General features: G+C 38.4%; 1 protein-coding gene across 1 annotated transcript in view; it reads left to right on the top strand.

The window, feature by feature from the left end:
* Window positions 1–27185, top strand: part of SS2 (starch synthase 2) — a 144496-nt gene that overhangs the window by 31114 nt on the left and 86197 nt on the right. The window contains exons 2-3 of the mRNA XM_089432387.1: window positions 1524–2055; window positions 2379–2443. Of these exons, the coding sequence (XP_089288513.1) occupies window positions 1524–2055; window positions 2379–2443 (597 nt within the window). The remainder of the gene's footprint in view (window positions 1–1523; window positions 2056–2378; window positions 2444–27185) is intronic.

Here is a 27185-nt window from a genome sequence, read left to right as displayed (position 1 = left end):
CTTTCCTGATGAGAGAGATTCTGTCTATCAAAAGTACATCAAAGTATTCAAACGAATCCAATTCAGTTTTCAATGAGCAACACCAGTCAAAGTCTGTCAATGTAGAGAGAGAGATTAACTTCAATTTGACTGTACTAAACTCCTCAACAAGGCCGAAATTAGGGCCTGTGATCACTGTTATAGGAGGCCGAAAATAGCACTGTAGTCACCACAACATTGTCAACAAACCATCCACAGAAGCTTGGCCACAAACTCAGTCAAGAAATTTTGGTCAAGGAGCAACGATTACAGTCAGCGAAAATAACCAAGTCTCTGAAGTCTTCGGTCTTCAAGATGACACAAAATAGAAGCCCAAACAAATATAAAAATGCCCAAGACAAATGCGGTCACCTTCAGCTCCAAGAATAGGGTTAACACAAATCAAAAGAACCTTTTTCTCTTCCTTCGCACGAGTGGTATCTCTGTCTGTAGTTGCAGATTGAATTTGAGTTGAATTGGTGGTCGAAATGAGTGCCAACGAGCTCATATATATATGCATTATATGTGGGCTAATTAGCCCTAATGAGGCCGACACGAAGATCTCTTGGAGCCGACTTGTAGATGACAAAAAATTTGTTTCTTTTTCATATTTGCAATGAAAAATGCTGACCATAGCTACATTAATATTCAACAGTAATAAGGATATTAGGTGAACTGTTCCTAACATGAATAATAGAAATTGCTTGACATATATACACCACATTCGTATCCTATTTTTAAGCACAATTATATAATTTTGTTTCTTATTTCCATCTCTGTCTGTTCTCCATTTTTGGTTTTGCAAAATGTGTATGTTTCCAAATAGGATACGTATGAGTCCATAATGGGGGGAAAGTCTCTCAGCATGGATTTTTTCTTTTCTTTTCTTGTCCTGATACCATGCTTTTGGATTGAATATTAAATAGACATAACATGAGACTAAGATGTTGAAGTATTTACCTAAACACAAACACTTACAGATTTATTTATTGGCATCTCATTTACAAGGGTTTCTTTTATTGATATATCAATTACCTTTAATCCTAATATATATTGGAGAAATCGTGTGTTTGCTAAGTTGTTGCTATGGCAGAGTCAGAGGCTAAATGTTTTTAAAAATGATCATAAGATACTTATTTCAAGTGTTTTGTACTTTTTCAGCATTGTCTAGCAGTTGGACTTGCATTTCTACATTGTATTCATGCCTGTTGTATTCTTCTGTCCCATTGACCTACCTTTGTGATCATTTGTTGGACATTAATAAAATTATCTTATCTGTGGCATTATTACTGCTTATCTATTTTCACATGACAAGTAGTATGAACAAATTTACTCTGGTATCAAAGGAGATATGTTAATTGGTTTTTTAATTATATATTTTATCCATCATTGTTCTCGGATAATGAGGTGACCAAACCAATTATTTTATTGATTAATCAAATCTTTGTTTCTTTATTGAAGTTTTTGCTTGCCACTTATCACATGTTTGACAATTGTGTGTGCAGATTGCAGAACGGAGGAAACTTGTTTCATCTTTTAAAGATAAATTAGGCGGTTCATACAAGCAAGCCCAATATTTTAATGAGGATAATAGTTCTGAGGATGACGTGGTACTCGGAAAAAATGAAGAGACTGAGGTACAAGAAAACTTTTCTGAAGAGTCTTTGGCAAATTTGTCAAATACAACATCTGCAGAATTTTTATCTGAAGACCAGACATTGCCAGGATCTGTACCTGACATGAAGAGGTTTAATGCATTGGAAATTTCAGGACGACCTTCTGTGTCGTCCTCCACAAGTTCACCAAAATCACTTTTGTCAACAACTTCGGGTATGCCAAGCGTGCTTGGAACAAAGAGTGAAGATCTCTATGATTCTGTGAAAGAGCCAGGACCAGAACCAGAAATTGAAACTGATGCTAAAGCTGAAATTACTACAGCATCCGGTGAGGGAGAGGCAAAGCCCCCTCCATTGGCTGGCACAAATGTTATGAATATTATAGTGGTAGCTGCAGAGTGTGCTCCTTGGTCTAAAACTGGTACTTATTGTTTATTTCCTTTGCTTGATGATAACCTTCATTAATTGATTTGCATTTATAAGGTCTGGATTTCGAAAACTATTTCTTAATTTTTTTCTTCAATTGTTCCTTTTGGTTTCTTCTTTGATTAGCTCACTCCATGTTCATTCCTTTCCTCTCATTCTCTCTATGTCCTCAGCAGATAAAAAACGTAAGTGCATTTTGTGTCTTAGTTTATTATATCTGGTTCTTGGATAAGTATTATCATTTTTTCTTGGTAAATCTACTTTGATGTTAGGATGGGACTGGAGTAACTTCTTGCTTATTGATGGCTTTTTGTAAAGGTGGTTTGGGTGATGTGGTTGGTGCTCTACCCAAGGCTCTGGCTCGGCGTGGACATAGAGTAATGGTATATTTTCTGGCAACTAGAAGTCAATATATTGAGTAGGTGGTAAAAGTGAGCGACCCTTATTAAAGAACCAATGTTTTCTTGATGCTAGATTTGCATTATTTTATTTTTCTAGATGAATATCTAGTTAGAGAAATTACAGAATAACTTTGGGAGATAGTATTGCAAAGACCTATTAAAGTTGCAAGTTTTGAAGATACAAATTTAAGATTCACGGTTGAAACAAGCTGGAGTCTTTGAAAGGCTAGTTCTTAACTTTTCGCCTAGGTTGCATGCATTTATATCTCATGTGCGCTGTTGGAAACTTTGACACTCTGCTTGTTTTCTTTTGGGTAGCACTTTTGGTAAAGATAGACATGTTTTATTATTTTGATGATAAACATCACTACCGTGTCACTGAGTCACTAAACTTTATTCAAATACCTTTGAATAAGATGTATTTCGAGTCATTTGTGTGCTTCAAAACTCCTCAGATTACAAGTTTGCGTCAATCCTATCAGGCAGTACTGTTAAATATGAAGGTTAAGGGCACCTTTTCTGTTCAAGATGGTTGTTTTTTCTCATCTTTCATTTATCTAGTAGATATTTCTTTATTTCACTGTTTTTTCTCTTTCTTTGATGTATTATTTATTTCATGTATTCTTTTTGGTTTTATGCTTTTGGAGTAGCCTAGTGCACTAGTATTTGTTGAACATAAAAATTAGGTTACCTTATATAGATATTTAATTTCAAATGTCTGCTATACTAAACAATATGTATGCTAGAATTTCAGAAAACAGTAGATTACAGATCAGGCTGAGCTCTGCTATTCCTATACCATTGACTGAAGGCAAAAGGAAAATGTATCACGATTTTTTGATGCAGTAACTTGTATATGTAAAAGACATATGGCATTGAATCATAATATACTATGTATCATATTATATATAAAGTCTGTATGTTACACTCAGATAAGAAAACACTGGTGTAGAACAGGGATTCTTATTTCCTCTAGATTATGACAAAGCAGTCAGGAATGGCTTCCTCTTATTTAAAAGAAAGACTCATCATCCAAACTGTAGGTGATCTCTTACTGTAGACATAACAACAAGTTTGTCCTCCTTTTGCTCTGGCAAAAACTTCAAAAGTTGAGGCAAAATCTTCCTCTCTGCATGAGTACTGGATCTCCTTTATTGTCAATCAGAAGGTTGCCTCCTACTTCCTTGCTGCAGCGTGGGCAATTTCCCAAAATGACTTTCGGTGCCTCAATGAACCAACTATCTGCTGTTCTAGAATTCGAGCTGTTATAAATATAATTATAAATATAAATAATAATAAATTAATTAATTAAATGAAAAGTCAAGGGGCACATACTCTTTCACCTTGTGACCAGTCGATGCTATAAGTAAACTGTCACGAGGGTTATTGTATCATCATTTCATATTCTTATTCAATAATAATAATTATTACCTGCAAGTATTTTCTTGTAACACTGGTAACAGAGCAAGTCGACCCTAACAACAATTTTACTAGAGTCGGCTGCTGAACAGACACAATTTGTAGCCACAGCACAGTAAATTTGTGTTCATATAGTCTGCAGTCAGTGTGTACAGCCACCATCTATGTCGTTTGTCCATACACGCACAGCCACTTAAAAAAAATAATCTCAGCTGTCATATGAATTGTTTGGACCATAGTTTTAAAACTCCGACTCCGACTCCGACTCGGCCAAGGGTCGACTCCGTGTTGGGTCCCTATAATACTAGTGATTACCCCATTACTATTGTAGTTATACCCCTTATTTATATTGTTGTGCCCCTATTACCCCCATATTGTTATTTCTGTGCCCCATAGAATCCCTCTATTGTTATTTTTGTGGCTTTATATTATTATTGTTAGGTCGGCTGGATTATATTGTGACTCCTAGACTCCTATATATAGAAAGGAGGTTTTGTCATTTGTATCATCCAAGAATTGTTCATTTATGTAATGTAAAGGAGGTTGCCCCCTCGAAGAGGCTGAATTCTAAGGCGTGGATCTCTCTTTTCTATCTTTTTGTGAGCTGGTTTCATAACATTTGGTATCAGAGCTTTGGATTCTAGGGTTTCGCTGCTCCAAACAGGTCATCGTGGCATTTTCGCTATAACTTTATTTCTGTGACGTTTCAGAAGTCGCAAAAAAAAACCCATTTGAGAAGAATTGGCGCTGAACCTTGGATCCGAATTTCAGAGCTTTTCTCGCGATATTTTCGGAGATATGATCTGAGGAAGTTGGTATTTTTGCAGACTCCTGAATTACATTCAAAATAGGTGACCTGGGGAAAATCGTCATAACTCTCTCTCTGAGGATCGGATTGAAATTTCGTAAAAAGGTACAGAAAGAGGACGGACTGTAGTTTCTTGTGTGTGTGTTTCAGATTCAAAGGTTGAAACAGTGACTCGTGGCACGTCGTACAAGTTCGCTCTACTGAACCAGTCTAAAAGCAAGTCACTGTGGGAGATTTCACATAACTCTTCCTTGGAGAATCCAATTTGGCTCAGACTTGTGGCATTGGAAAGAGGACGTAGAAGGCTACTACAGGTAGCAATTTCAGAATTGGAGGATCCGAAATTACAGAGATACATCAGATTCAATATCAGGCTTCTATAAAGTGAAAAAAGGTGTGTAGTTTTTTTTTTAATTTTTGTGTAAGCTTGGTTCAACGGATTCAAAGGGCATAGTAAAACTTTATTATCGGTAACTGATGCCCCGAGGAAAGAAAATGCAAACACCTAGTAAGGAACCTGAAAGCTCTAGCATGACTCATGAAGAAGAGGAAGAAATGCTACATGATATATCAAAATTACAAGAACAAGTGCAACAAATGTCACGCTCACAAAAGCTAACAGAAGCTAAGATAAGTGGCGTGGAATCTAAGGTAAATGGCGTGGAATCTAAGATAAAGGGAATGGAAGCTAAGATGGATGGCATGGAAGCTAAGATTGACGCTAAATTTGATGGCATGGATGATAAGATGGATGAATTGAAGAAGTTGCTACAAGAAAGGGTCACTAATGGTGAAAAGGTAGTAAAGGAAACTCATGATGAGAATAAAAGAAATGTTAATCATGATTCCATAGACTCTAATGTTGGATCGAAGACTCACCATGTTCCAAAAATCGATGTGAGGAAGTTTGATGGCAAGGATCCCGCCACATGGATATTACAGATGGAGCAATTCTTCGATCTCAATAATGTGCAAAAAACACAAAAGGTACGTATGGCAACTTTATATTTGGAACCAAATCAGTTTGTATGGTATCAATGGCTTTGTTCTCGTAAACAATTTATCACTTGGGCAATTTTTACGGAAGAATTGATAGCACATTATGAGGATACAAAAAGCAACACTTTTTTTAGCCAATTGATAAGTCTCAAACAAAAGGGTTCAATAATGGAGCACATTGATGAGTTCCAAAAATTGAACATAAGGGTAAAAGATATTCCAGAGGAGCATAGGATTGATGTGTTCATAGGGTCTTTAAAGGATAATATCCAACATGATGTGCGCCTTTGGGAACCTGATTCATTAGAGAAGGCATTCAGGTTAGCAAGAAAAATGGAAAGCAAAATTATGGCAACTAGGAAGCATACCGTTCACAACTTTAAAGACGGAAGTGTTGTTGCCCATAGTCTTCCACAACCTACAAGGTTGACACCACAACAATTGGAAGAAAAAAGAGCAAAAGGGCTTTGTTACAATTGTGATAGCAAATACACAAAAGGTCATAAGTGTGCTGAGAAGAAATTATTCTACATAGATTGTGAAGAGGAAGAAGAAAAGGAGCAAGAAAGGTCAAAAGAAGAGGATATATTCCAGGAACAAAGCCTAGATGAAGAACAAATAAATCCGACCATATCTTGTAATGCATTGGCAGGAATTACCACTCCTCAAACCATCAAGATAGAAGGACAAATCAAGAAGAAAAAGGTAATAGTGTTGATTGATTCAGGAAGCACCCACAATTTTATTCATTGTAGGGTAGCAAAAGAATTGAAGTGCTTCCTATATTCAGCACCAGAGTGTCAAGTGATGATTGCAAATGGAGGAACAATAAATTGTTCTGGAAAGTGCCATAATATCAAGCTATCCATGGGAGAATATGTATTGACTAGCCCAATGCTTTCCATTCCAATGGGAGGTGCTGATGTTGTACTAGGAGTCCAATGGCTACAATCCTTGGGTACAATAGCTTTTAATTTTCAAGAACTTTTCATGAAATTTTCTGTGGAAGGAAAGGAAGTTGAATTAAGGGGTATTGCAGGGAAACCAGGAAAGATAATCAGCTCTAATGGCATGACAAAGCTTCTAAAAAAGGAGCAAAGAGGTGTAATTGCACAATTATGTTCGCTAGATGTTTCCACATTGGAATCATCTATTTCTCCAGATCTCCAAAAAGTCCTGGACAATCATTCCAAGGTATTTGAGACTCCCAAAGGTCTCCCACCTATGCGTGATCATGATCATGCTATTCATCTGATTCCAGGAAGTGTTCCTCCAAACATCAGGCCGTACAGATATCCCTATGTCAAAAAAAGTGAAATTGAACGTATGGTTGCAGAAATGCTAGAGGCTGGTATAATTCAACCGAGTCAAAGTTCTTTCTCAGCTCCAGTAGTATTGGTGCACAAGAAGGATGGATCATGGCGCATGTGTCCGGATTATAGGGAGCTCAACAAGCTCACTATTAAAGATAAGTTCCCCATTCCTGTTATTGATGAATTACTGGATGAATTGCATGGATCAATTTACTTCACCAAGTTGGATCTTCGTTCGGGATATCATCAAATCAGAATGAAGATTGAAGACATTCCGAAAACGGCATTTAGAACTCATGAGGGTCATTATGAATTTTTGGTCATGCCTTTTGGCCTTACCAATGCACCTTCAACATTTCAAGGTTTGATGAATTCAATTTTCAAACCATTCCTTAGAAAATTTGTGTTAGTATTTTTTGATGATATACTAATCTACAGCAAGTCTTGGAAGGATCATGTTGAACATGTTGACAGGGTGCTACAACTATTGGAGGAGAAACAATTATATGCAAAAAGATCCAAATGTTTCTTTGGAGTCCAGGAGGTGGAATATTTGGGTCATATTGTATCTCATGAAGGAGTTAAGGTAGACCCTAGCAAAATTAAAGCCATTAAGGAATGGAAAATCCCCACATCCATAAAGCATCTGCGAGGATTTCTTGGGTTGACAGGGTATTATCGCAAGTTTGTTAAGAATTATGGGAGAATAGCAGCACCTCTAACAACATTATTGAAGAAAGATTCATTTTCATGGACTCCGGAAGCAACAAAGGCCTTTGAACATCTTAAAGAGGCAATGTGCCAAGCACCGGTCTTAGCTACACCGGACTTCACAAAAACCTTTATTGTGGAATGTGATGCTTCAGGAAATGGAATTGGTGCTGTTCTAATGCAAGATGAAAGACCCATTGCTTTTGAAAGTCGTCCAATCAAGGGAAAGTTTTTAAGCAAAGCTATTTATGAGAAGGAAATGTTGGCAATACTCCATGCACTTAAGAAATGGCGACCCTACCTAATGGGAAGACACTTCAAGGTAAAAACGGATCATGATAGCCTTAAATACTTTTTAGAACAAAGATTATCCTCTGAAGAGCAACAAAAGTGGGTCACAAAGATGTTGGGTTATGACTTTGAAATCATCTACAAAAAAGGGAAGCAAAATGTGGTGGCAGATGCACTCTCAAGAAAGGATGAGGATGTGGAAGCATTGTTGTGTGCCATTTCTATTATCCAACCAGATTGGATAAACGAAGCAAGGGAGGAATGGAAGAATGACGAAGAAGTGTGGGCACTTATTCGAAAGTTACAACAAGATTCCAGTACTTCTGATACATTTAGCTGGCAAAATGATTCGTTATGGTACAAAGATCCCTTATACCTCTGTAAGAATTCCCAGCTAAAACAAAAGATTCTTATGGAATTGCACACTTCTCCCTTAGGAGGGCACTCAGGATTTTTAAAAACTTACCACAGGGTTAAGAAGGAATTTTTTTGGGATGGCCTTAAATCAGATATTCAAAAGTTTGTGGCGGAATGTTTGGTTTGCCAGCAAAATAAAGTTGAAACAATTAAGACACCGGGTCTATTACAACCTTTATCCATTCCAAGCCAACGTTGGGAGGAGGTTTCAATGGATTTTATCACAGGTTTACCCAAGTCTGAGGGAAAGAGTGTCATCATGGTGGTAGTTGACAGACTTACCAAGTATGCACACTTTTGTGCATTATCACATCCATTTAAAGCCAGTACAGTTTCTACTGCATTTATGGAAACAATTCAAAAGCTACATGGAAACCCAAAGATTATTGTAAGTGACAGAGATCCCATTTTCACTGGAAATTTTTGGACAGAATTATTTTCTTGTCTTGGTACTCAGTTAGCTCATAGCTCATCTTATCATCCTCAATCTGATGGGCAAACTGAGATAGTAAACAAATGTTTGGAAGGATATCTTCGTTGCTTTGTATCTGATAAGCAGACACAATGGGTCAAATGGTTGCCTCTGGCTGAATGGTGGTATAACACTTCCTTCCATACAGCAACAAAAATGACCCCATTTATGGCACTTTATGGGTATCAACCACCATCCATCACATCATATTTAAGAGAAAATTCTAAGGTTCAGGCAGTGGAACATCACATCGAACATCAACAACAAGTCCTCCAACTCTTAAAGGATAACCTAGTGTTGGCACAAAATAGAATGAAACAACAGGCAGATCAACATCGCAGTGAAAGAAGTTTTGATGTAGGTGATTGGGTATTCCTACGGCTACAACCATATAAGCAAATGTCCCTAAAGCAAGCTAAGAAGGATAATAAATTATCACCAAAGTATTATGGTCCGTACAAGGTGTTGCAAAAGATTGGTACTATGGCATACAAATTGGAGCTTCCTGCAGCTTCTCGATTGCACCCAGTTTTCCATGTTTCATGTTTAAAGAAGGTTATAGGTGACAAGCTCCCAATTCAAACAATATTGCCAGAACTTGATGAGGAAGGAAAAATTATATTGGAACCGGAAGCAGTCACAGAAACAAGAACTCGACAGCTACGAAATCGATCAATTTCAGAGTATCTTATCAAGTGGAAGAACTTATCCGCTGAAGATTCCACATGGGAGGATGAGAATTTTATGCAGAAGTATCCAGAACTACTCAAGCGTTGAGGACAACACTTTTTTGAAGGAGAGGGGCATGTTGGGTCCCTATAATACTAGTGATTACCCCATTACTATTGTAGTTATACCCCTTATTTATATTGTTGTGCCCCTATTACCCCCATATTGTTATTTCTGTGCCCCATAGAATCCCTCTATTGTTATTTTTGTGGCTTTATATTATTATTGTTAGGTCGGCTGGATTATATTGTGACTCCCTAGACTCCTATATATAGAAATGAGGTTTTGTCATTTGTATCATCCAAGAATTGTTCATTTATGTAATGTAAAGGAGGTTGCCCCCTCGAAGAGGCTGAATTCTAAGGCGTGGATCTCTCTTTTCTATCTTTTTGTGAGCTGGTTTCATAACACTCCGACTCCGACTCCGACTCAGTATCAACTCGGCCGGCTCGATTTCAATGACTTGGTCGTTGTAAAAAATACATTAAATATTTATTTTTTATAAAAACACATAATTTTAAAGATTTTCATTCATGTTTCCAAACACACAGCATTAGAATATAGATAGAACACAACATATGATCAAAGTAGGCTCATGAATATATCCATTATATCAAAAGGGCACCCATTGCATTGTCCAATACATAACGATGATGATATAGAGATCAAAACAAAAACACATAACCAAGGAGGCTATAAATGGCCTCTACAACAAAAGTCTGTGACCAGTACTACTGGCTACTGCTAGAGTTGCCAACATCATCTGGCTCAGTGTTACTTGGGAGCAGGAGCGAAAGTGGGGAGCGAGAGCGAAAACGGGAGCGGGAGTGACATTTTCAGAAGCTCCTGGTTTGGGAGCAAATCCCAGAGGAGTTCGACAACCAATGTCACTAACATCAAGGTACATAGAGGGATTGGTGCTCTTGATTAAATACGAGTTCCATACCCTAATACATGACAACATTCAATGGAAACATTGCAATCCTCCAATCCTGAAATCCTGAAAAACTGATAAGTCTGCTGGATTTTGAATGAAATCTAAAATTCTACTTTCTCCATATGAAATCCAATGAGGCCGAAACCACTCTCAAACATCCTGAGTCATTTCATGGTAATGTTAAAAATTTAAGTAAAAGGATGAAAATGAAGATTAAAAGTGACATTCTCCTTAATCTTCATTTTCATCCTTTTACTTTAAGAATTTAACATTACCATGAAATTTGAATAGCATATCAATAGTAGAGAGCATTTGAGTGTGTTAAATAGGGTTTGGGAGGGGGAAATGGACCCCAAATAACATTTAACTAATTCATAAAACACATTGGAGTCCAAACCAATCAGCAAACACCTTAAAAAATCATTAAAAAATTGTTAAATCGCTGTTTTACTGGGGTTACAGGCCGCTGTTTGTGACTCGGCCGAGTCAGTATGGAAACGGCCGAGTTGGCCGAGTCAGCCATGACTCGGCCAAGTCATTCAATGATTCGGCCGAATCATGGCTGACTCAGCCAAACGAGCCGTTTCTTCTACCGAGTCACTCATGAGGGCAACAAAACGGATCAACTCGGCCGTTTCGGTTTCGAAATGGCCGAATTTTAAAACTATGGTTTGGACCGCCATACACAGCTGACACCATATGCAGCCATAATTATTCATATCTGCAATTCTGTACAGCGCATATGATTTGCACTGCTGTCAATATACTCTACTCTACCAAAGCCACTGCCGCCGTACGCCATACAAAATCAGATAAGTTTTTTTTTGTTTTGTTTTGTTAATTAATTCTATTCTAAAAATTCAATTATTAAAACTTTATAAGGTTACGTTATTATATATATTATATAATATTAAAAATAATATATATATAAAGGAAGTGGGCTTGCAAGGGAAAAAGTGGTTTGCAATGAAGAAATTCTTGCAGATCTTAATTGAGAGAGAGATGAAGTCAATAGCGTAAGAAGTGTGCAGATGGAGTTTTGGGAAGGACAAAAGGTGTTAATTGAAAAAATGAATCAACTAATAGGAAGGGAAACAGAATTGATAATCTGACTTGCAGAGTCCGAAGATCGATAACCATGTTAAGAATGAGGAATGATGACGAGGACAAAACTACCAGGACACTAGCTACCATGTCAAACAAATTAATCAACTAACCGAAAAAGTAGATGCGTTACTGGCACAACCCTTAGTTTATCAAAGGTTGACACGTTGTCCACAAAATACAAGTGAACATGTGTTGGAATTACACAATGATATTGAGAAGGGGTGGGTTGGGGGGGGGGTGCAGGTGAATTAGTATCACATAGATTTAAATCCTTTTCTCTTTATTAATCTTAAAACTGAAATCTCATCACATAATCAATCATTAACACAATGCATGGACACAGAGATTAATGTGGAAATCCAAACTTGAAGAAAAAACACTTGAATGCTTTTCTAACAGTCTTCAATTTATTGCAACCACTTGTGAGGACACCAATCCTCTGTAAGCACCAACTTACAAAATTGCAAGCTCCAACCTATCAAGAATACGAGGACATCAATCCTCAACAAGCACCAACTTATAGTTGTTCACTGTTCAAGAGTAAATATTTAGGCTTAGTATCTGTTCAAAAGAAGGTTTTCCCTCTTGTCAGCTTGTACACAACACTGCTCTAGAGCTAGCACTCAACCTCTATCCAGGACTCGGCCTCCAACCAGAACTCAGTCTAGAACTCCACTGCTAATAGAGCTAGACCTTCAACAGAACTTAGCCTTCAAAGGAACTCGGTCTCGGTCTCCAACTGAACTCGGCCTCCTCAACAGAAATAGGCTCAACTGTAACTTGGCCTGTGGCTAGCCCTTAAAAAACAGACTGAAAACCCTTCCCCAAAAAGTGTTTTAAAGACCTTCCTACAACTTGGATGGGGCTGCAAATATGTCACAAAAAAAAAAAACTTCTCCAACTCGGCTTCATTTTGTTAGTTTATGGTAGCAGGGGACTGATGTTCTAGTCTCTGTGATGTTTAAGAGGCTAAGGAACATGAGATCTCCAAAACCCCGAAAAGGTTTCGCGAGATAAGACGAAAAAATGCTTTTAATTAAATTAATTAACCAATAATTTAATTATTTCCTAAGTCTAACTTAGGGAAGTTGGTTAATTAATTAAGCTAATTCAATTTTGCTCTAGAGACTTGTATTGATGGAGTCAAAGTGATCTAAGCCATTGATTGCGATAAGATCTTAGCCGTTGGTTGCCCAACAAAAGATTATAAGAGCAAGTCGAGTGCTTGGAGAAGAGGCATTGAGTATCATTTGAACAATTTGACTACCTAGTTGCAGGGTGTAGTTGAAGCTAGGGAAGCATCGAGAGTGAGGGTTGCAGTAAAGATTTGGGAGCAATGAGTCTAGAGGAAGTTTTTTTTTCAGTATATCAGTGTTTGGGAGACAAGAAAGGGGAGGCCGAATTATCTATTGTGTTGATTTTCAAGTGCAATTAGGGTTAGCACAATATTTTTGAAATTCTGATAATTACTTTTGATGTAGATCTTCTTTTAGCTTATTTCAATATATCATTCAACAATTATACTTTAGAAATTCAACCATAAAGAACAGTAGAACAATAGAGATCACAATGCACAAAAGAGAGACAAGATTTACCCTGGGAAAACCCACTACGGGGAAAAACCCAACAACCTTTTTCAATAGAGAAATTCTTCTTGTTCAATGAGAGACACACCTAGACCTATGGTCAAACCTGGTCTTCTCCTCCAAGTCAAGTCACTCAAACTGATCCTGCACTTCTAGAATTTTGACCCTCCTTTAATAGCCAATTACTTCGTATTTCGACCCTGCAGCAGTTGCCCTAGTGACCTAGAAAATTTTGGCCCCCTGCAACATTTTCCCCAAAAATTGCGAATCATAGAGAGAGAGATTCCTTCACACGCGTGAGTTGCTAGAGAGAGATAGGAGAGAGAAATTTGGCCTTCTTCCTCGTCCTTCTTTGCCCTTTTTGTCCTTCGCTCACTTGCCCAGAAATTGTCGAGAGAGAAATGCGAATTGCCCAAATATAAAGTTAGATTTGTGGTCAGAGGGTTCTCTCAGAAAGAGGGAATAGACTATGATGAAATCTTTGCACTTGTTGCCCATTATACAACCATCCAATCTATTGTGGCTCTAGCTGCTAGCCAAGGATGGTCCCTTCACCAAATGGATGTGAATACTACTTTTTTTTCATGACTTCCTCAAGGAAGAAGTATTTGTGGTGCAACCACAAGGATTTGAAGTACATGACTGGAAAACTCATGTGTGTAGACCGAAGAAAGCCCTCTATCGTTTGAAGCAAGCTCCAAGAGCTTGATATGCTCGCATTGATAGCTTTTTATTGAAGCTTGGTTTTACTAGAAGTAATGTTGATCCAATTCTTTACTTCAAGACAATCAAAGGTATGCCTTTGATTTTAGTCTTATATGTTGATGATTTATTTCTGGTTGGTAATGAACCTCTTATCCTCCAGTGTAAGAGGGAGTTAGCTTCTGATTTTGAAATAAAGATCTTCACTTGATGCACTATTTTTTGGGTCTTGAAGTATGCCATAAACTTGGTGAGATTTTCCTTTCTCAACGAAAATATGTTGTCAAGCTGCTTGAAATATTTGGTATGACAGAATGTAAATCCATGAATACTCCAATGGAGATGAACTTCAAGAAGCTATGTGGTGAAACTGCAGGTCCTGATTTGGAAAATCCTTCTGAGTATCATCAACTGATTGGGGCACTGATGTTCTTAGTGAACACTAGACTGGACATATGTTTTGTGGTCAATACTCTGAGCCAATATATGATTAAACCATCTCATTCACACTGGATTGTTGCAAAGCATGTGTTGAGATACCTGCATCATGCATGGGACCATCAATCTGGGATTGAAATATATTGTTGGCGACATAAGACTACATGGATACTCAGATGTTGATTTGGCTCGTAACTCTACTAATAGAGCAAGCACATCTGGGTGCTGCTTCAACTTAGGATCTGTCATGATATCTAGGATGAGCTGGAAGCAAAATTCTGTAGCCCTTAGCACGACTGAAGCTCTGAGTACATTGCTGCTAGCATGGCTAGCTGTGAGGTAGTATGGCTGAGGAAGCTCTTTGGAGAGTTGTTTGAGCATGTTTTGGACACAACAATAATTTACTGCGACAATAAGAGTGGGATTCGACTTGCAGAAAATCTCGTGTTCCATGACAAGTCCAAGCATATTGAGATCAAATATCACTATATCCGGGATATGGTGCAGAGAGAAGCAGTAAGAAATTAAGAATCCATCATATAGCAACTGATGACCAAATCGCCGACATTCTTACCAAGCCTTTGCCAAATGGAAAGTTCTTGGTTTTCAGAGAGCAGCTTAGACTGACAGATGTGACCCTTCCTAGAGAGGGTGGTCATGGATGATAAGCCTTGGATGTGCAAGATCCTTGTCATATGTTGACAAGTGGATCCCCTAAGCAGTGATAAGCCTTGGATGTGCGAGATCCTTGTCATGTGTTGACAAGTGGATCCCCCCAAGTAGTGATGAGCCTTGGATGTGCAAGTTCATTGTCATGTGTTGACAAGTGGATCCTCCCAAGTAGTGATGAGCCTTGGATGTGCAAGATCCTTGTCATGTGTTGACAAGGGTGTTAGTTTTTGTAGCATCGGATGTGTTCTAGCTACGAAATTTGGTGGATAGGCTAGAATACATGAGATCTCCAAAACCGAGAAATCTTTTCTGGAAATTCCACCTAGAAGTGTCTCAATTAGATTATTAATTGTTTTTTTAATATTTCCTAAGTCTAAACTTAGGGAATATGGTAATTAATCAGTATTAATTAAGATAAGGTGAGAATCATCTAGAAACTCACATGGATCGACTCCAAGATGATCCTAGCCACTGATTAAGTTTTAATCTTGGTCGTTGGTGCTCCAACAGTGGATTATAAGAGGAAGTCGATGGGCACTTGAAGAAAACTCTTTTGTAGTTCAGTTTTCTTGGCAGATCGATTTCCAAAGAGCAACAACAATTGTCGGAGAGCTAGAGATCGAAGCAGAGTCAGTGAGGGGCATAAACAGTGATTTGGAGGAATTTTTCCAGATCCAGAGAGGCAGCAACAAGGGGCCGAGTTATTCCTAGTGAGGCAACGCAGAGGACTGCGTAGTTCTTTCAAAAGCAATTCGATTTTACTAGAGAGATTCATTTTCAGTTCCAGAGGTCGAACAGAGGGTCTAGAGTGCCGGAGAAGCGATTTCCTTAGCAGAGACTGGCATAACGACTTCATCAGAGGCAGTTCAGAGGCTTGACGTCATAGGGTCTGCGCAGACGCTGACGCAGAGGGTCCAGAAGGCCGAGTTTTTTGAACGGAGTTGTGTCGGGATTGCTATGGAAGAAGGGTAATTCCCTTAAAATTGTACTCTTGTTGTTTGGATTGCTAGTTGGGCATCCATAGTTTGTACTCAGATTGCACTGCTGCATAATAAAATAAAACCCTAATTTGTTGCACCGGTTTTCCTGCATTGGGTTTTTTCCGGGGACTTTTGTCCAAAAATAACAGTGTTAATTTTTGTGTGCTAACATTTCTCATTTCCAAAGCTATTTTATTTCCGCAGTTTTTATTTGTGAAGTTTGCAGTATTGAATTATTCATTGTTGTGTGGGCAAATAAATTGTTAAATTAAATTAACAATTAGAAGAATAATTTCCAGTCGCTGCAATAGGATTTCAGTTTTGGAATTTTCACATGGTATCAGAGTGTGAGTGATTAGTCGGGAAACTCAGAAGCGAAGGAAAGAATTTTGTTGCTCAGAGGGAGCAGCAGGACGAAATTCTTAGAGGTAGCGTAATGCTCAGGAAGGCAGGCCGAATTGCTAGGGCAGGAATTCGATTTTTAGTTGCAGGGTTGCAGAAAAGTCGAGTTGCCCAGGTCAAAGTCTAAACTTAGGCAATATGGTTAATTAATCGGTATTAATTGAGATAAGGTGAGAATCATCTAGAAATTCACACAGATCGACTCCAAGATGATCCTAGTCATTGATTAAGTTTTAATTTTGGTCGTTGGTGCTCCAACAATGGATTATAAGAGGAAGTCGATTGGCACTTGAAGAAAACACTTATGTAGTTCGATTTTCTTGGCAGATCGATTTCCGGAGAGTAGCAGCAATTTTTGGAGAGCCAAGGTCGAAGCAGGGTCAGTGAGGGGCAGCGATAGTGATCTAGAGGAATTTTTCTAGATTCGGAGAGGCAGCAGCAAGGGGCCGAGTTATTCCTAGTGAGGCAGCACAGAGGACTGCGCAGTTGCTTTAGAAGCAACTCGATTTTGCTGGAGAGAAATTCGCTTTCAGTTCCAGAGGCTGGACAGAGAGTCTAGAGTGCCGGAGAAGTGATTTCCTCAGCAGAGACAGGCATAACGACTTCATCAGAGGTAGTTCAGAGACTTGACGTAATAGGGTCTGCGCAAACGCTGACGCAGAGTGTCCAAAAGGCCGAGTTTTCTGAAGGGAGTTGTGTTGGGATTGCTTATTAAAGAAGGGTAATTCCCTTAAAATAAAATTTCCCAGATTTTTCTTGCTGTTTGGATTGCGAGTTGGGCATCCATAGATTGTACTAAGATTTCACTGCTGCATATAAAATAAAACCCTCATCTACCTAAACGGTTTTCCCGCATTGGGTTTTTTTGGGGACTTTTGTCCAAAAACAACGGTGTTAATTTTTATGTGTGTGTGCTAGCGTTTCTCAGTTCCAACGCTATTTTATTTTCGCAACTTTTATTTGTGAAGGTTGCAGTGTGTTTATTTTGATGTTGCTGTAGCAATAAACTGAATAATTAATTTATCAATTAGAAGAAATAATACCAGTTGTTGCAATAGGCTTCCAGTTTCTGGAATTTTCACAAAGGGGATCACCCCAAGCAGAGATGAGACTTGGTTGTGCGAGATCTTTGTCATGTGTTGACAAGTGGACCCCAAGTAGTGATGAGCTGTGGATGAGCGAGATCCTTGTCAGGTGTTGGCAAGTGGATCCCCCCAAACAGTGATGGGCCTTGGATGTGCGAGATCCTTGTCATGTGTTCATAAGTGGATCCCCCCAAGCAGAGATGAGACTTGGTTGTGCAAGATCCTTGTCATGTGTTGGCAAGTGGATCTCCCCAAGCAGAGATGAGACTTGGTTTTGCGAGATCCTTGTCATGTGTTGACAAGTGGATCCCCCCAAACAAAGATGAGACTTGGTTGTGTGAGATTCTTGTCAAGTGGATTATCCCTCCAAGCAGAGATGAGACTTGCTTGTGCGAGATTCTTGTCAAGTGGATTATCCCCCCAAGTAGAGATGTGACTTGGTTGTGCGAGATCCTTGACAAGTGGGTTATCCCCCCAAGCAGAGATGAGACTTAGTTGTGTGAGATCCTTGTCAAGTGGGTTATCCCTGCAAGCAAAGATGAGACTTGGTTGTGTGAGATACTTGTCATATGTTAGCAAGTACCAATGTCCCCGAGTGAATATAAGGTGGTAGCCGAAGCTCCCCTATGATGATTCTTCTTCATTAGAGTGAGACATCATTGTTCCAGATGATACAAAGCAGAGATGAACAAATATGAACAAAGAAAGCATAAATCTTTTGTTGCAGAAAGAAATTCCTCCCTAGCTGAGAGGGAGTGTTGAAAATTTGGCGGCTCATGGATGAATTTTAAAAATAGAAAGTATCAAGTATGAATTTCCAACAATAGTAAATCACCTTGCATCAACTGGTAATTAAATATTGTTGATGGAAAATCCTTTCTGATCATCGATCAATCCTAATAGTTCAATTTCGACTTAATCATCAATATTATTATTATTAATATTCTTATGATACTATTATATTATTATTAAAAAGAAATTCAAGTCACTCAATCACGGCTCTCAATAATGTTCTCTTATACTCATTATTGGCATGGAATATTCCTATTACACTCTCTTGCACTCATTAAAGCACATCATAAAAGATTCTCTTAAACTCAATAAAAGCATGTCATAAAAGATTCCTCTTACACACTCTTTAATGCATATGTTACACTCTCTCTTAAAAGCATAAGTTACAAAGGCATGCATACCTCCTTAATGGCACGAGTTACACTCCTCAAGGCATGCGAGTTACTCCTTTATGGCATGGATTCGTTGCTCTTCCTATATATATGTGCTTCATTCTTTCTCTTCCCACTACTTGTGCATTGTGAAAGGCGAGTATAAACTTGAGAAAGAGAGAGTTAGAGAGTCTAGAGAAGAATTGTGTGTGTGTGTGAGAGAGAGAGAGAGAGAGAGAGAGTCTTGAAGAGTAAGAGCAGAACTTGGTGAGCCAAGGTTGATTCAGTGCTTCAATGTTTTAGTGTTGATTCAGTTGAAGGGAAGGTTGATTTAGTGTGTGCATCTGTTGCTGCTACCAGTGATCTTCATGCTACAACTTGTTCAGATTTGGGTGAACTTACTCATTCTCTTGATCTCTCATTGTACTCCGTATCTCTGCTAAACAATTGATTTATAATAGAAGAAGAATCTGGTTGGGTTTTTCCCTTGTCATTGGACCTAAATTCTTTGTGTCTCATTGTATTATTGGTGCCCTTCTATCGTGCATTTGATTTATGTTCTATCTACAATTGCTTATCTAATATTGCAACATAAGAAGTTTTGTAATAAGTGATTGTTTCAACATAGAATATTAGAATTTCAACAACCTCTTTGTAGAAGAAGTTTTCATTGATTGTGAAAGCACCCATGTTGCCAAATGTTGTAGTTATGGGGTAGCACCACCAAGCAATGTTCCACCTCTCCTTGACAAGCAATGTTCCACCATTGCTTACATCAGGATCTTCAGGATTTGTATCATCCTTTATTCCTTGCCTCTTGTCTAGCCTTTTCTTGTACCTCAATCCTCTGGGGACATCAGTCGACACCATCGAATTTTGTTGAAATTGCCTAATCCAAGAATTAAAATATGGTGGAAAAAGCTTAACATGCCCAATCAATGATTTTGGTTTGAGTGAAGGATACATTTTCGCTAAGGCGATGACAAAGGAGTTCAACTATCAACACCATCGACATTTGGGTACATATAGGGCTTGGTGCTCTTGATTAAATGTCAATCATATACTCTCATACATGACATAATCCAATGAAAATATGCAATCTCATTGATCTTGAAATCTTGAAAATTATTAAGTCTTTTGAAGTTTGAATGGGATATGAAATCCTATTTTCTCCATATGAAGTCCGATGAGGTTGGAACCTCTTAAACATCCTAAACCTATTAATGGTAATGTTAAAAATTTAAGTAAAAGTTTATCTGTTTACTTTAAGATTTTAACATTGCCATTAGGAGTGTCCAGGGAGCATAGGGAATGCCTAAGGGCCGTCGCTGGAGCGTGCTCATTGGCTTCGGGAGCATCCGTAGGAGTGCCACTCCCCCAATTTGGCAAGGAGCATACCCAAAAGGTCTAAAGTGTGCTCTTGGATTTTGGAAGTGCACTCTGAGGGGTGCTCTTACACGAAGCGCGGTTCTAGGGCCGAAGCGAGGGGGGGGGGACACTTCCTGCAACTATGCTTAGTGGTATGTGTCGTTACCTTTGGCATATGGGTCAACATATCTTTCCTTTTCATACCTAGGGAATCATATAGGTGGCCCAATTTTTTATTCATGCTATTGATATTATAAATGAATTGATTTGTCTTAAAAGCTTTTTTTGTACACATGTTTATTCACTTAGGAGGTTATGGGGGCTTGGTCAACCACATCGAAGAGGAGTTACATGTTTATGTTATCTTTTGGAAAGGTTGTTGAGGAAGTTGTTAGTTTATTAACTATTGTTAGTCTATTGGCTATTGTTGAAGATTGTATATAACTAACTCCATTGTTTTTTATTGTTGACTTAGCTTTTGGAGTTAGATGAAGATAATATAATTTTGTTTTCCTAGAATATTTTCTTGGGGGAAGTTGAGGATTTCAACAAACTTCTTACTACTTTTAGTAAGCAAGTTGGTTGAGTCTTATTTTATTGTATTCCTTGGAGGGATAGTGACTCTAGGAAAACAAATGATATTTTATTGTATGAGGAGATAGAGCTCAAATTTATATAAAGATTTGCACTCTCAATTTTTAGCTTGGATTAGAATTGAGTGATAAATGGAAGAACTTGTGAGCAAGTTAGCTTCAAGCCTTAGGAATGAAGGAATTTGTTGTGTAAGTTGTTGTTTCATTTTTTGTATAGTCTTTTATGTGTGGCATGTCTAGTACACAAATTGGTAGACTCTTGATTATAGGTTGGATTGTCAAAGCTAAGTTTTAGGAGCAACCTTGTCTTGAGGAGAGTAGCTAAAATGCTATGCATGCATAGGGGCAAAAGCTTGCACTTTGTTTTAGAGAGAAGGGCTTAAAGCCTTGACATTCCTTGTGAGTAAATCTTAACCGCCCCTTTGTAATTAGTTTGGTTGTGGAACTCCTTTTGTGGATCCCTTCTCTTCAAAACCTTGTGATCTATTGTTTACTATGTTAGATAATGCTACAAGGAATGTGATCTTGTCCATTGATAGCTCCTAACCATTTAATGAATAACTCTCTTAGATACATTGATGACTCCATAACCTAAGCAACTAGGTACTATATTTCCCCTTCTATCCATCATCTCAAAGTCCACCTTTTTAAACTGTCCCATTTCCATTTGTTATGTCGTTGTTAAGCTCCTTTTACTCCCATTCCATGCTACACAAAGTGAGCCTAAAAATCATATAGGAAATACCCCCTTGACCTAGGTCTAACCTTAGTCTAAAATGCAGAGGAGAGTTGGTGAGGTGATAGTGGCTAACATCCTAGATCAACATGTCTTCACCCAGGTGTCAAGCTCTACATTTTTGGGTGTGAGATTACTTGCTAATAGGTTGCATTCTTTTGCCTCCACATGCTTAAATCTTTGACAACTATGTTCCATTCACCCACTTCCTCTTTAACACCAAACCTTATGCCTTCATTCTTTAGTCAAGATTCCACTACAATGAGATCTTTATTATTTAATCCCATGGCCTTTCTTGACAAGTTCTTGGCTATTGTAGTCCATGTACTTCATCGTCTTAGAGCTCATTCCCCTATTGTGCAATTCAAAAATACCAAGAGTCTCTTTTGTTGAGTCAGAATGAGAGCTTTTTGGATGATGTGATTATCACATTTTTCTTAGTCAAGGTGTAAGCATCTATTACAAAAGTGAAGGGCTTTTCCTCTTCCTTCATTACTTGGACTTTACTTGAAGTTTTGTCATCATTTCCTCCCTTGCTTCCATTTCTTGTTGCAAATGTACCATCGTTTGAGTACACCTCTCCTCTTGGTGACCATCCAATGAATCAAATTCTTGCCCAATTGCATAAGATGAGCATTAACAAATCCTATTTTATCACAACATTAGTAGTGGAGTTTTGGTGTCTTGTTAGTTGTTCCTTCACAAAAGCAAGGAATTATTTTGTCGTCTTGCTATCACACAAATTTGCACAAGAATCTTTTCCCAATAATCGGCTAACTTATCTTAATCATGGTTGTGAAGCTTCTCCATTCAGGTTGGTGCTTTTTCAGCGTTACAAGGGTGTATGTTGCCATCTAATCAGTGAATTTGCACAAAATTTTAGATGATCAACACACAAAAGACCCATTCGTAGGTTGCTCGTAAGCAATTAAGAGTGTGGTTAAGTTTTAATCATAAGCAATAAGCAATATTGCACCAAGGCCAAGGTCACCTACAATCTTGATAGACACGAAACCATGTGGAATGACATAGGTGCACCTTGACACAGGCTGGACTAGCCCATACACCTATGATCACCCCTTCAAAGACAAGGCTCAAATAGAACCATGAGTCCTCATGAAAACCTCCCAAGGTCCTCGAATCCGGTTAGTGACGAGGTATGGCCTGACCAATCATAATGAATATAGACTCAAAGACAAGACAGCGGGTCTGGGATGCCTAGTACATGGATTCACATGGTTTTTTACAAGGCTTTGACTTGTGACCATGGGCTTACAATGGTGGTAACAAAGCCCAAGCTTGCTTTTTGAGATTTTTCATTTAATACCCCTTAATGACGAGCCAATTTATTGCTCATCAGGGTTGGGACAATACAAGATTTCCTCTAATAGATGGAGCATCATGTGCTCAAGGAACTAGGTGATGGCTACTGAAGTAGAGCTCATGCTATGATTTTTCCCACACGCTAATTAAATGTCCCAACCATCTTTTGTATTTTGTTTTTTTCTTTCTATTTGGCTTTCTTATGCTTTAATCTTTCTTTTAGCTACATCATCTTCCAAGGTAAAGTTTCCAATGCAAACTCGAGGATGACGATGAAAGGGTGCCAATCCACATGACCAATGACCACCAACTAGAAGAATGGAGATGGAATAATGGGAAAGATGGAAAGTGGTCGGTATGGGATATCATGGACATGCTACTTATATCTAAGTCTCCCCATTAGTGTCCTTCTTAAAACCCTAAGGCGTCAGAGGAGGTCCCACTAGATTAGAGTCAAAGACTAACCTCCCATGTGAAATGGGAAGCACCAACTTGGTTTTTTGTGAGGCTCCGACCTCTAGGGCATCGACCCTATCTTCTCAAGGCACCGACCTTGCGTTTAGAGGCTCCAACCTCTAGGGCACCAACCCTTCTTTGGTACAGGCTCCGACCTGGTTTCTTGAGGACACCGATCCTCTAGGGCTCCAACCCTATCCTCCAAGGCACCAACCTTGTCTTTTCGAGGCTCCAACCTCTTGGGCTCCAACCCACTGCAATACTTCGTCAAGATATGTTTGGTAGTAACTCACAACTCCCAAAATCTTCTTCACCTAGCCCTATCAATCTTCAGCTTCACTGTAATCTTCCACTTTACATCATCAATGACAACCTTGTCATATAGAAGGTGTCACCATTGCTCTTCATCGTACCCAAGCAATTTCTCCAAGTCACCTCATGATGACATCAGTGATGCATCATGATCTCCAATAATATTTCCAAGTTCAGTTTCAAAGTGTCTTCACAAGATGCTCCAAGGTGTCGTCAATGTGCTCAAAAAGATATTCAAAACAATGCTCCTTCAAAAGTACTTCAAACCCAAAGCCCAATCAAGAAATGCACAATGTATTTAATTGATCCAAGGATAACCTTCAGGTCTTCAATCTGGATCCTTCTTCAAGGTCACTCCACAAGGCTTCAATCAAAGTCTCCAACTTCTAAAAGGTGTCTTCAACAATCCAAATTCTCAAGGTCTTCAATACTGTTGTTTAAAGGCTGCTCCAAATTCTAGTCACTGTCCAGCACCCAACTCTCCAACTAATGTATGCTCAATTAGTTTCAAAAGCAATCTTGACTGTCCAATATTAGGTATGCTGCCAGTTCACTGTATGTCTGAGTCACAACTAGAAGTCCGAGCCACTGGAGTCTGTGAGATAACCAAGCAACTGTCCAATCCGAATCTGTGAGATAATTGAGCCACTGTTTGAGGTCTGTCTAAAAGAATGTAATCCTGAGCTTGAAACTAAGGTTGCACCGAGCTCTCCTCAAGATAACTGCCCACAGATCAAGGTCTTCAAGTTTATTCACAACAAGAGTAAGCTACAGGATGTAGGTTCGATGTTTGGTGGATGCTCACCACAGACAAGTCTTGTTGCTTATCCAAGACTGCAATCTGGAAACCAACCGAGGTGCTGACAGAGCTTTTTGGCACTGGTTCAAGCTTCATGTATCATTCGCTGAACTATCTAGTTGTCCATCACGAATTCTGTGGTAGGCAAATGATTTGTCACAAGTTCGAAGTCCAAGTCGTGTTTTCTTCTTCCACCCACAGGTCCGCAGAAGTATAATCTTTATATTTATCGGTGTTCACCAAATTCCGCACTGTATGCGTTGGTCAAATGTTGAGGCGTTATTGCAATATATATGAATTCATTGCATCTGGAAATGTTACGTTTTGGAGAGGCGACATGCCAGAAGAATGGCCGACATCAAATATTTAATACATTTTAATACGCTTTAATGTTTAGAATTTATTGCATAACGTGGAGTGTTATGAAAGTTTAATACATGCCAAGAGAATGGCATTGACCAAAGTCCAACATCAAATTTTTAATATGGTTTAATGTTATAAAGCTTATTGCATGCCGTGGAGGAGCACTATAAATGCTTTATTAATGTATAAAATTATTATGGTAGAACATGGAAGAATGGAATGTTTTGAGGTCCCTTTTTTTCTTTAATAATTTATTTGTTTTTGAATGGCTTTTTAGAGTTTTAGGATTCTATATTATAAAGGTAGGTTTCATTATGTTAGGGAATTAATACTTAGGGTTTCTAGGATATGGTCTAGGTTTTAGACATCATGCTAGGGTTTTTATAATAGAGTTAGGGTTTGGCCTTATTGTTCTTTAACAAGCAAAGGAGGAATTCAACATTAGATTAACATAGACCTGAGGTTTTTTACTTAGGGTTATAATTTCACACCTTAGGGTTAATGTCTTGCACCTAGGGTTTTCATGAGGTTCATGTATCACAAGAATATTTGCCATCTCCAATAATGTCATATTGACATCAATGACAACCTAGATTAACAATCTCCCCCTTTGTCATTGATGGCAATATTCTTTCCCTTTCAAATATTCTCTCCCCCTTTGAAATCAATGGCAAACGGGGTGTCCAAGAACTCCCCCTGTCGAGTTGCTTCTTTTCTTCATGAATAGTAGTTGTTTTCTTGATGACTTAAGATGTCATCTAGGGTTTGAGCTTTTCAAGTTCTTATTCAGCAAGTCAACTTCCTTTTTAAGAAAGACAATTTTTCCTTTCAACTTTTCACAATCTTCATCTTTCATCACTAGTTGCTTCTTCATTTCTTCCATCATCTTGGTTGCTTCACACGATTGGGCCTTAAGAGAAGTGATTTCTAATTTTAACTTGGTGATGTCATCATCCTTTTCTTCTAGTTGGCATATCATGGTGTTTCTCTCCTTTTCTGCTTCATCAACTTCTCCTTCTATGAATGTCAAAGCTTCCATCACCTTCTCAACTTCTTGTGCTTGTTTCCTTGCTTCTTCTAGTTGAGATCTAAGGGAGGAGACCTCTTCCTTGTATTGACCAATCTCTGCTTCAAGTTTGTTCAAGCTCTTGTGCCTTTGTTCAAGGTGGCTTGACAAGGTATCTTCCCGTTTCTTTGCCTTATCCAATTGATTTGTCATGGATATGACTTCTTCATGATGCTTTCTCTTGTTTTGATGAAATTCTTCCTTAATCTTGGCGAGCTCCTCATCTCTTTCTTGTACTTGAAGCTTGACAAGGTCAACTTCCTTCCTTGTCTTGTCCTGGTCACCAACTTGTGCTTTCTTCTTAAGTTCCTTATTTTCCTTTTTCAAATTGTTAATCTCTTCCATGGTAGCCATAAGTTTAGTGAGTAGATCTTCTTCAAAATATTTTTCATTCTCTTCATCTTCTAGGTCTTCTTTAGCCTTGATGTTATCACTCTTATCTTCACCTTCCTTGACATACTTTGGATTTCCTTCTTGTTTTCCATCATTTTCTTGACCATAGATCATTGTCAATGCTCCTTTTGAGTGAAGATCATGAAGCTTATCCCATATGCCTTTTGCTGACGAACATTTTTCAAAATTGGCCTTCATACAATCAAATAGCCCGTTCAAGATTGCTTTCATTGCTCTCGTATTATGTTCCTTAGATTCTCCATCCATTATGCTATCAGTAATCACCGATTTCCAGACTTCAATGCCTTGAGTCTTTAAGAAATTCCTCATTCTTGCCTCCCATATCTCAAAGTTTCCGTTGAACAATGGAGCCTTCACAAATTGATTGACTTCAATTTCGGTGGTTGAGGGAGACACATCTTTAGGAGGATTGGAGACTTTCTTCCTTGGCTTCGCCATTTGTGTTCTAATGATCAACCTTCAAGCTATTAGGCTTTGAGTGAAGGTATTGGCTCTGATACCAATTGTTGGAAATACTAAGAGGGGGGGAGGGGAGTGAATCAGTATTCCTTTTCAATTGTTACTTTTACCAGTTAGACCACTTATAATTAGAACACAAAATGAACAATAAGAATAAATACTTTTATTAATAGATAAATGTCTTTCGGAATAATCACATCATTACGATTTGGTTGACGTTTTGAACCAACCAATGTGGTTCATCCTCAGGACAAGGTGAAAGAAATCGTACAATCTTCAGGAATAAATAGTGAGGATGCATCATGCAAACGGCTAACCTTGGGCAATGATGCATCCTCACTATTTATTCCTGAAGATTGTACGATTTCTTTCACCTTGTCCTGAGGATGAACCACATTGGTTGGTTCGAAACATCGACCAAATCCTAATGATGTGATTATGCTGAAAGACATTTATCTACAATATGGATCAGAAAAGTCTTAGATCTAACACTTTTATTAATCGCGATAAATCAAGTACAATGTTTGTGTAGGGCTCCAACCCTAGATGAAGACACCAATCTTCAATCTCCCAGGCTCCAACCTGTATTTTCCAAGCACCAACT

This window comes from Pinus tabuliformis, chromosome 5_1 (assembly GCF_031772625.1).
Source record: "Pinus tabuliformis cultivar Carrire ecotype Pingquan chromosome 5_1, CPIR1, whole genome shotgun sequence".
NCBI lineage: Eukaryota > Viridiplantae > Streptophyta > Pinopsida > Pinales > Pinaceae > Pinus > Pinus tabuliformis.
The sequence above is the reverse complement of the archived record's forward strand: the minus strand, read 5'-3'. Positions and strand labels throughout refer to the sequence as shown.